Raw genomic sequence first — 11,872 nt, 5'->3', positions numbered from 1 at the left:
TATTAAAGTTATTTTGGCTAAGTTCATATTTGAGGGTCCTGTTCGTTTGTTTTTTATTTCCATTACCATTTTATGAAAAGTGGAATATTCAACAGTTTGAAAAGTGCTCGGAACTGGTTGTCTCACGAATTTTGTTGACCTCACAATATTGTTGATATCAAAGTGCCGTAAGTTTGCATGTATGTGTAATGGTCCTTTTATCATCCTCTTCTTTTCTTGGCATCAAGAGTCTCTTTGCCGTCTGTAGTTGCACCTCAAAGTTGCAGACAAGGATGGCAGGGCTGGTGTAGAGACGAGTTTTCTCTGTAGCGGCCCCCTTGGAATCTCCCAGACGACATCGATGAGCAGAGAGTTTCAAGAGATGTTTTTTTTATTTCTTCACAAGGAGGAATTACAATGAAACCCATGAACACCGTGAAATCTACAAGAAAGAATAAAACAAACCAACACCTCTTTTTAGTTTCACAAAAATAATATACAACTGATTTTTACACAAATCCAAACAATCCATACAACTAGATACATTTTCCAGGGTTTTACCAACTCAATATATGCATGGCCATACCAACAAATAAAAAAACAACGACACCCCCAAGCAAAACACCTCCCCATTCACCCACAATAGGTGATATACACTTTTCACACCTCGTTTCTGCTTTTCCAGGCGCCGGTTTTTCAGCCGTTTGTTAATTATTTTCGGATGTTTCAGATTCTTAGGTCGATCTCTTCCGAGCAAGCGCCTCCGCGGAGCCATAGCAACTGACGCTTTACAAAAAAGAAAAAGAAAAAGCTCAACGGAAGAGAAACGGTGCCCTTCAAAATAAAGGCATTTACAACTACCATAGAACCACGAGACTGCATAATATGCCAGCGATTTCTAGTCTGCCTGATTCACAGAAGAAGAAGAAAAAAATGTGGTCAATAGAATTAAGGTGTAAGGATGGAAATCAGTGGTATTAAAACAAAAAGCAATCTGTCATTGTGTCTGTTTACTCGTGAATTATAAAGTGGGGGGATTAGTAAGGGAGGCGGAAGTGAATGTTGGATCCCAGTCCAGACCAGCAGGTGGCGGTAATCCTCCGGAAAGCTGCCCACAGCCGCCATTAAACCAAAGAAGAAGGAACTGCGGAGCGGACACATTTCAAATCATCATTTTCTGTCTCCATCTGTTCTCATTCCGTCTCTTCGTCTCTTCGTCTCAACTCCTACCCATCGAGTTTTGTCTTCAGCCGGCCCTCCAAACTGTTTCCTTGTTGAAAATCCAGAAGAAATGGCTGAAAACACCGGTGAGTAGCCGTTAGAGCTAGCTGCTCGAGCTAGCTTCAGCCCCGACACACTCTGAGACACAACAGTCTGCAAATGAACTTCAAATGCTGGACTCCGGTGGTCTCCGCTGTCCTCCGTGGACCGTCTGCAGTCCACTGTGGACCGTCTGCAGTCCACTGTGGACCGTCTGCAGTCCACTGTGGACCGTCTGCAGTCCACTGTGGACCGTCTGCAGTCCACTGTGGACCGTCTGCAGTCCACTGTGGACCCTGTTCTGTCCTCCATGAGTTGTCTTCTAACCTCTGTGATTCCGGTTCTGGTCTCTGCGGACCAGGTCCTGGTCTCAGGAAACCACACATCTTCATCCTGTCTCTGTTTTTCAGTGGAGGTCCTTCTGTCTGTGAAGCAGATGGGAGGAAGTGTTCAAACAGTGTTTTCATTCCAGAGCCCAATGAGGGGAAGCAGGACAGCTCCACGTCTCCCAGGATGAGTGACCAGGTGAAGGAGCTGGCAGCCAGCGCACACCAAGCCTTCCAGGTAATTCCTCCTTCTCAACATGATGGTTCACTTCATTAAAGCTGAAACAGCGTCCCAATGTGGGAGGAGAGGAACTGATCGAACAGACAGGAAACATTTTATCTGTAGTTCTTCAAGTTTGACAAATCAACCAAAGTTACAGTTTTGGTGAATAGAGATACATTCTGAACCTTTCCCATGTTCAAGATGTTCTCATTGTCCAGAAGAAAATATTACCTGGAACCCAGTGTGCCATCAAACTCGTGAGAATGTTTAGTTTTTAATACACACACACACACACACACACATTCAGACCCACACACAGCATGAGAGCAGTGCGCAGATTTACCAAGTGTTCTAGTTTTGTTTTTTTTTTTTGTTTTTTTTGTTGTTGTTTTTTAACCACATTTGGTACCGAGTGTGTGCACTGTCATACACTCACATCTGGCATTCAGGCTTTTTCTCCCATATTGTGTCAGCTGCCATGAGAGAAACATGCAGAGACAGGTGATGGTGTATTTCCAGGCTGGAAACTACCAGGAGTCTCTGAAGCACCTGGACGCCCTGCAGGAGCTCCACAAAGACGACTATAAGATTGTCCTGAACAGAGCCGTGGTGGAGTTTTACCACAGTGGACAGACCACCACAGGCACGCTGAAACAGGCCCTCACATCCATCAACAGCCAGGTGAGTGGCACACAGTGAGCCTGTGTTGTCTCAATCTCTCATCTGCTGTGTCTGCTGTATGTCGTCCTGCTCTACCTGCTCTACATCATCTCTGTCTACCTGCTCTACATCATCTCTGTCTACCTGCTCTAAATCATCTCTGTCTACCTGCTCTACATCATCTCTGTCTACCTGCTCTACATCGCCTGTCTACCTGCTCTACATCATCTCTGTCTACCTGCTCTACATCATCTCTGTCTACCTGCTCTACATCATCTCTGTCTACCTGCTCTACATCGCCTGTCTACCTGCTCTACATCGTCTGTCTACCTGCTCTACATCATCTCTGTCTACCTGCTCTACATCGCCTGTCTACCTGCTCTACATCATCTCTGTCTACCTGCTCTACATCGCCTGTCTACCTGCTCTACATCGTCTGTCTACCTGCTCTACATCATCTCTGTCTACCTGCTCTACATCGCCTGTCTACCTGCTCTACATCGCCTGTCTACCTGCTCTACATCGCCTGTCTACCTGCTCTACATCGTCTGTCTACCTGCTCTACATCGCCTGTCTACCTGCTCTACATCATCTCTGTCTACCTGCTCTACATCATCTCTGTCTACCTGCTCTACATCATCTCTGTCTACCTGCTCTACATCGCCTGTCTACCTGCTCTACATCGCCTGTCTACCTGCTCTACATCGTCTGTCTACCTGCTCTACATCATCTCTGTCTACCTGCTCTACATTGCCTGTCTACCTGCTCTACATCGCCTGTCTACCTGCTCTACATCATCTCTGTCTACCTGCTCTACATCGCCTGTCTACCTGCTCTACATCGCCTGTCTACCTGCTCTACATCGCCTGTCTACCTGCTCTACATCGTCTGTCTACCTGCTCTACATCGCCTGTCTACCTGCTCTACATCATCTCTGTCTACCTGCTCTACATCATCTCTGTCTACCTGCTCTACATCGTCTGTCTACCTGCTCTACATCATCTCTGTCTACCTGCTCTACATCGTCTGTCTACCTGCTCTACATCGTCTGTCTACCTGCTCTACATCGTCTGTCTACCTGCTCTACATCATCTCTGTCTACCTGCTCTACATCATCTCTGTCTACCTGCTCTACATCGTCTGTCTACCTGCTCTACATCGCCTGTCTACATGCTCTACATCGCCTGTGTACCTGCTCTACATCGCCTGTCTACATGCTCTACATCGCCTGTCTACATGCTCTACATCGTCTGTCTACATGCTCTACATCGCCTGTCTACCTGCTCTACATCATCTCTGTCTACCTGTTCTACATCGCCTGTCTACCTGCTCTACATCGCCTGTCTACCTGCTCTACATCGTCTGTCTACCTGCTCTACATCGCCTGTCTACCTGCTCTACATCATCTCTGTCTACCTGCTCTACATCATCTCTGTCTACCTGCTCTACATCATCTCTGTCTACCTGCTCTACATCGTCTGTCTACCTGCTCTACATCATCTCTGTCTACCTGCTCTACATCGTCTGTCTACCTGCTCTACATCGCCTGTCTACCTGCTCTACATCATCTCTGTCTACCTGCTCTACATCGCCTGTCTACCTGCTCTACATCGTCTGTCTACCTGCTCTACATCGTCTGTCTACCTGCTCTACATCATCTCTGTCTACCTGCTCTACATCATCTCTGTCTACCTGCTCTACATCATCTCTGTCTACCTGCTCTACATCATCTCTGTCTACCTGCTCTACATCGCCTGTCTACCTGCTCTACATCGCCTGTCTACATGCTCTACATCGCCTGTCTACCTGCTCTACATCGCCTGTCTACATGCTCTACATCGCCTGTCTACATGCTCTACATCGTCTGTCTACATGCTCTACATCGCCTGTCTACCTGCTCTACATCGCCTGTCTACATGCTCTACATCGTCTGTCTACATGCTCTACATCGCCTGTCTACCTGCTCTACATCGCCTGTCTACATGCTCTACATCGCCTGTCTACCTGCTCTACATCGCCTGTCTACCTGCTCTACATCATCTCTGTCTACCTGTTCTACATCGCCTGTCTACCTGCTCTACATCGCCTGTCTACCTGCTCTACATCGTCTGTCTACCTGCTCTACGTCATCTCTGTCTACCTGCTCTACATCGTCTGTCTACCTGCTCTACATCGTCTGTCTACCTGCTCTACGTCATCTCTGTCTACCTGCTCTACATCGTCTGTCTACCTGCTCTACATCGTCTGTCTACCTGCTCTACATCGCCTGTCTACCTGCTCTACATCGTCTGTCTACCTGCTCTACATCGTCTGTCTACCTGCTCTACATCATCTCTGTCTACCTGCTCTACATTGTCTGTCTACCTGCTCTACATCGCCTGTCTACCTGCTCTTTATTGTCTGTCTACCTGCTCTACATCGCCTGTCTACCTGCTCTACATCATCTCTGTCTACCTGCTCTACATCGCCTGTCTACCTGCTCTACATCGCCTGTCTACCTGCTCTACGTCATCTCTGTCTACCTGCTCTACATCGTCTGTCTACCTGCTCTACATCGTCTGTCTACCTGCTCTACATCATCTCTATCTACCTGCTCTACATCGTCTGTCTACCTGCTCTACATCGCCTGTCTACCTGCTCTACATCATCTCTGTCTACCTGCTCTACATCGCCTGTCTACCTGCTCTACATCGTCTGTCTACCTGTTCCATGTCTTCTCACTCTCCCGTACGTCATCCGACTCTACCTGCTCTACGTTGTGTCACTCTACCTACTGCCTGACGGCCGTTTCACCGTACCAGCCGCTTGTCATCTCACTCCACCTGCTGCCCAACTTTCGTCTCACTGTACGTGCTGCTCATCATCTCACTCTATCTGCCACATGTCGTCTCACTCTACCTGCCGCACGCCGTCTCACTCTCCCTGCCGCCCGCCGACCGTCTCACTCCACCTGCCGCACGCCGTCTCACTCTCCCTGCTGCCTGCCGGCTGTCTCACTTAAGCTGCCGCACGCCGGCCGTCTCACTCCGGGTGTTGTGCTGCAGGTTCACTCCTCGTCGGAGGACGTGGACGGCCTGGACGACGTGGAGAACAGCGTGCTGTACTACAATCAGGCCGTGGTCCACTTCCACCTGCGGCAGTACTCCGAGGCCATCTCCATCGGGGAGAAGCTCTACCAGTTCCTGGAGCCGTTCGGTACGTCCCGTCGTCCTCGGACCGGGAACACGCCTCTGTCTTTTGCTGGCCGCCGGGGCTGGAGAGGCGCTGGCGTGTTCATATCAGAGACGACAGACGTGTGCTGTGTGGACATTGTTTGAAGTGGTCTCATGAGGAGGCTCACTTGCTGGTCCTGGCCCACGCAGTGTGGCCTGTGAACGGCTGTTAGGCGTCAAAGACCAGAAGATGAGGGGTGTCAAACATGAGGGCTGTGGCCCAAAACTGGCCTGCAACAGGCTCCACTCCAGCCTGCCTCTCTGCACCACAACAGTTCAGCGATGAAGGTTATTGTGGACATGGTCCGGGTCTGTTGGCCTCCAAGTAGAACATACTTGATGTCGATGGTTCAGATCAGTGGTTCCCAACTGGTCTGGCTCCCGGACCCATCATCAGCATTCTGACAAGCCGTGACCCAAATCAAGGAACATTTTCAACTTCACAAATGTATTGGATTACATGATGGTGTAGTTTGAACCAGAATATCACAGAATGCAAAACAAAAAGATGAACCAAAATGACTAAAAATACCAAAATGACTTCAAGTGGTGATAATAGAGAGGGAAACATTCCCTTTAATGCTCAATTAGCTGCATTTTAATTAAATCCAAAACGCTTCACTTCAGTAACATCAGCTTTTTTTCCACAGACTTAACATACACAATGATGAAATAAAAAGTGCAAGCACTGAGCAGCAGTTTCAAAGAGAACTCAAAATATAGTTCAGTTGTAATAGCCACTCACTGAATATATAACAGTTTCCTTTTAAAACCAGCCAGTCTCTTATTCAAGTACTAATCATAAGGTTGACATAACAATCAGAACATTTTAGTAACAATCATCTTTAACAGACTGATATACAGTATATATTAAAACAACTCAAATTATGTAGTCTTAAAGCGGATCTATTTTGCTATTTTTCAGTCACGTCATATAGGTCACAGAAGCCCAAAAGCATAGTGTATAAGCAGACCTGCCAACCTGTACGCATTTTGCGTAGCAGGTACGCAATTTGACATAAAAATACGCTGGTACGCTCCGCCTCATTAAACTACGCAAAAAGCTGCAGACGTCTGTGAGCGCTGTTACAAATGCGGACCGTGGACACGATGCAGCAGCAGGGCTCTGAAGTGTCACGCATTTCGGTGTGTTGTCACGCAGTCACGGCACACATTGTATTTGTCACGCTGAAAAAAATACCGGTAAATTAGGCTGGTGCGCTGCAGATATGAAACCGGGAGGAAACACGTGTGCTACCCTGTAGCGCTGCGACGTTCAATGAACGAGCTCTTTTAAGTGAACGACGAGGGCCGGTTCACAGCTGTCTGACAGCTGTTCCTTTGTGCAAATTGTCCACGCTTCCTTCCCGTGTCCCTCCTGAGTCCAGCTGTCACCGCTGCTTTCGTGTAAACGACCGAGTTTCAGTTTTCCGCAGCAGCTCCAGTCACCTGAACGCAGCAGCTAGCTAGCGGAGGAGGAGTGTCGTGTAACCGGAGAGGAGCCGGTGTTTAGGAATAACTGATTCCCTATTAACTGGCGACTGGGTTTCTTTCACGTCCCTTGTTGCTGATAGATGTTAAAAACCAGACAAAAAGCCGTGTCAGACCTTAATGAGTCTGATTTCAACATCTGCTGCTACTAGCAGCAGCAGCAGGAAGCGCTAAAGGAAGTCAGTCACCAGGTAACAAGGAAACCAGTTCATTTGAAACACTGTATTGACCGCTTTATCAGAGGTTTTAGCAATGAAACACACACACCATAAAATGGTCGGTTAAAGGACACGTATTTTGAAGCTGTTTTCTGGGGACAATGTGCAAGGTAAGCGACAATGTAATGTGTATCAGAAAAACATCTCTTAAATCTGTCATTAACCAAATTTAAGAACCACATGGACACTTATAACTGACAGTGACACCCACCCAACCCAACACGCCCCCCCCAGACGACGACTGTCCCCAGCAAGTGGTGCTCAAAAAAATGTCACTAAGGTTGGCAGGTCTATATAAGTTTATTTGCCCCAAATTGATCCAAAGTTCGGAGTTTGAGCGGTCTAAAAAGTGACTCTGAGGGTCAGAACCGCCTGTTTTTCATCACCTACTTACCGGGATGCACTTGAATGCATCTGGCCACGCCCGCTCTATGGTGGGGGCACAGTCAGAGGCACGTCCCCTCCACCGTTTCAGCTTAAGTTTCAGTTTCATTTTCAAAAATGTGGTGTAGCAATACAAGGAGGAAACAGACAGTTTTCAAATTCGAACGTCTTAATTAGAGGTCGACCGATATGGGATTTTCAAAGGCCGATACCGATTTTTAAAAAAATAAACATTCAGCCGATGGCCGATATCTAAGGATGATTTTAGAAGCCAATATTCAAGGATATGCTTGTATATAGTGCTGCACGATTTGGGGAAAAGGTGCGATTGGCGATTAGGTGGACAATATTGCGATTGTGCTGCGATTTAATAAAAAAAGTTGGTTCATCATGAGTCTACAGACTTGCTTGGTTATCACGGGGAATAAATCAAGGAAAAAGCAGAGATGGATTACTGAGGATTTTAATTGTGTGATAATTTTCAAAATATCCAAACTTACTGTAAACAAACAACAGTGTCCAGCACAACAGAACGGTTCTGTTTTTATTCAAAATAGCAGAATTATGCATTGTAAAAACTAAAAAGGCACATCTCTGTAAACTGAAAACAGTGAAGTATCTTCTGTGTGATACACACACTGGAATGATAACACAGACCTTCACCACAGAGAGGGCTGGGCGCTACCACAAAGTCTTATATCACGGTATCAGAAATTTCACATCACGGTAACGGTATCTATCACGGTATGTATTTTTCCTCTGTAAATTCAAATAATTGCTTAAAAATAACCAAACTGTCACATTTGCTCCTGAAAACTCAGCTCTGTTTTTCTTTCATGTTGTGATTTTTTTTAATAATTGAAGTTATATAAACCGGAGTTTAAAAAACAAAACGGGACAATCGTCTTGTCTCTGCGTCCGCCATGATGGCTCCACCTCTCCTGGATACGCTGGTGTTGTTCGCGAGCGCACCCTGTGCTGACCTGACCAATGAAACGCAGCGAACAAACCCCGCACCACGTCGGGACACGCTGTGAAAATGCACAAACGCACCCAAACAACTGCGCTCCAGCTGTCCTGTTAGCGAGTGCAGACGACTTGCAGCAGACCTCTGCTCTCTCTCCAGGTTAGGGTTTCTTTTTTTGTTTTTTTACACTTTTTTTAATAAATGCACAATTGCACCCCTCTTGCGATTACGTAATTGCACGTGCTGACATTGCAATTGCAATCGTGATTGCGATAATCGTGCAGCACTACTTATATATATATATGAAAAAAAAAAACGATTATGAAAGACAAGTGAGCCACTAAAAGTGTAAACATGTGTATGTTAGAAATTAAATACTACTATTACAATAGTAGAACTCCTTAACATTTATTTAACTTTAAACTGAACACAAAGAGTACAATAATATCAAAAAAGTAACCTGAGTGACATTTTGTTTCAGTGCAAATACCTAAACAATTTAAAGTTTTTTTTTTTTCTAAAACACTTAAACTTTATAAAATAAATATATAGAATCACAAAGTAACCTGAAAAGTGATTTCAGTGCAAATTGTTGATTCAAGCATCTTGACTTCAGGTATCGACCACAGTGTAAAGCACACTACCCAAATAAACTGTAAACTGAAAAGTGGTTTTAATGCAAATTGCTCATTCAAGTATCAAAGATAAACAGGTTTGATGTGTTCATTTCCTTTGTAGCATCTGCTGCTCCCATGCTGATTGTGTTGCTACAGATATTGCACTTGGCCTTCCCCGGCGTTGGCTGGGTAAAATGAGCCCATATAGGGTTTTGTTTGTGCAGCCATTGCTTGCAAGAAGAAAAAAAAGCAAAAAACAAATGATTAAAATGAAAAAAAACAACATTTAGCTCGTGCCATCAGTTTTTCCAAGTCAATGGACAACTGTGTGAAAAAATAATGAATTTAAACATTTAAATGACTGTTTAATTTGATGTCCTATATTACTATTCCTACATTAAAATTATAATATAGATAATATAATATAGTCAATATTAAGCTTTTTTACCCCACTCAGTATGTGAATGTGAGTAATCTTACACAACATGCGTTTTTCACACAGATTTTCTTAACTACTATATTCCATTTCAGGATCAAACCAAGACTAATAAGTAGTGCTGATATGAATCTTAGTTTCCATCACTGTTCTGAATTAAAGTTTATGAACTGATTGGGAAGAAACGGAGGACACCGCTAAAGGTGTGACTGGATACTTGCAGCTGGCTAATTATGACTAATTATGAATATGCAAGGAGGTCTCGATGCATAATCTACACACAGATAACTTTAGCAAATTATAGTGGACATATTTTTAATCCAGGTACTAAGATGCAACAAGTGGATCTGATATAATGTACATATTCTCAAAAATGTTTTTGCAGTACTCAGTCATGCTCTTTGTATGTCAGTGCCAATAAACATATCGTCAGTCTTTTTGTTGTTAAAGCCTTGCTATGTAGTTAAGTTATATGCTGACAAACTTGCATGCATGATGCAGCTTGAGCCTGACGCTGAAAGTCAAATGGCTAACTTTTGCAGTTTGATAATCACCCAGTAAAGACTTTAATGGACTAAATCAACATTGCATATTCTTTCTTGCCAAGACAAAGCTCTTACCATTTGTTTTAGTGAGCAGATTGGGAACGCAGTCTAGCTGGGGCTCGCTCCCCTCAGCTTGGCTCCGCTCCACAGTTCCACTCTGAACCCGAGGTCCTTCCATCAGGACCGGCAGCTGGCCATATGGGTGCCTGATCAAAAATCGGCTTTTTATTTATAAACATCGGCCGATGCCGATGTTGAAAAAAATCCATCTACCGGCCCAAAATATCGACCGATCTATCGGTCGACCTCTAGTCTTAATGAGGCTATGGCAACGCATACTAATAGTAGTAGTTTCAACCACCTATCCACCCCCCCCTCTTGATGTTCCTCTTGATGACGTAGACAAAGTAAGATTTCAGAATCGCGTGTTTGAGTGTATATTTCCTTAAAAGTGGAGTGCGCAATTGAGGGAGGTGACTGAATGTTTCACTTCTGGGGGATCATACAGAGGCTCTGGGAGGCAATGTGACTGTAAAGACTCCTTTTTAAAGTGAATTTTGCATAATATGACTCCTTTAACAGAGGACCCTCCCTCTCGGAACCCACACAATCAACACTGCAGCACTGTGAGAAAAAATAAATTTCCTCAGTAGCAATTTTTAATCCAGAAACTCATAATAAACAAAAAGTGCAATTCGAAATGATTCAGGTTCTCAAATGAACTTTTCTTCTGATTACCTTATCAGTAGGTAAATACTAAAAAGCAATTGAAATAAACTAAGCAGCACTTGTTTCCACCATAGGTGTAACACTGATGTGACAGAGCTGAGTTTGGAGGAATTAATGGGGGAGCTGGGCATGTTTTCTGCTCCTGACAGGAGTCTCAGTCTGGAGCTCCAGTGGACCAGTGGACACAGCAGCTCTGAGGTCCTGCTCAGTGTCCAGTGTGTTTCCTGCTCTGTCTTCAGCTGAACCAGAGCTGAGAAGCCACACTCACAGAGAGGCAGTGCTGGACGGCAGGAGAGTGATCCTCGCTCATCACAGCGCTGCAGCAGAATAGCAGAGGCTGGCCTCCGCAGGACAGCGCCACCACCAGGCTCTCTTCCTTGCTTGGCAACGTGACGCTTTCCAAGTCAATTCCGAAGGGCTCGCGTATCCAGTCATCCCTCCGTTTCTCGGAAACGTAGTGATTCAGCCGCTCCAGAGGTTTATACAGATGTGTCCTGATCGTTTTGCACACCACATCTTCTCCTCCCGTGTCCATTTGCTGTCCCTCAGGACAGGCGTTTGGGAACATGTCGGGCCGTTTTGTAGGAACAGGACTTGCCCGTAAGGAGATCTTTTTTTTTGAAAGCTTCGATTTTGTCATGTTGTTCAAAAAAGTTGTGCCGTCTCCCTACACAGACACATTTAATGGATTTACCTGTTCAAACACATCAGCGACATGAGCAGCGTGTGTGAGCCACACACTGTCACTGAACAGGTCTGCAAGAGGCCAAGAGAGGCTGCCATTTCAGCTCGTGGTTCTAAAAACGGGACAATACCTTTCCCCTC

The 11,872-nt window shown here is 45.3% G+C and overlaps 1 protein-coding gene across 1 annotated transcript in view; it reads left to right on the top strand.

Annotated features, from left to right (window-relative positions):
* Positions 1–1,097: 1,097 nt before the first annotated feature.
* The window catches only part of cnot10 (CCR4-NOT transcription complex, subunit 10), a 29,725-nt gene continuing 18,950 nt past the window's right edge, over positions 1,098–11,872 (top strand). Inside the window, 4 exon segments of the mRNA XM_030103519.1 lie at positions 1,098–1,286; positions 1,712–1,803; positions 2,308–2,469; positions 5,493–5,643. Coding sequence (XP_029959379.1) covers positions 1,271–1,286; positions 1,712–1,803; positions 2,308–2,469; positions 5,493–5,643 — 421 coding nt within the window. The 5' untranslated portion in view covers positions 1,098–1,270.

The sequence above is a fragment of the Salarias fasciatus genome, chromosome 11, assembly GCF_902148845.1.
Source record: "Salarias fasciatus chromosome 11, fSalaFa1.1, whole genome shotgun sequence".
Taxonomy (NCBI): Eukaryota; Metazoa; Chordata; class Actinopteri; order Blenniiformes; family Blenniidae; genus Salarias; species Salarias fasciatus.
Note: the sequence above shows the minus strand (reverse complement) of the source record. Positions and strands in the feature narration are given on the sequence as shown.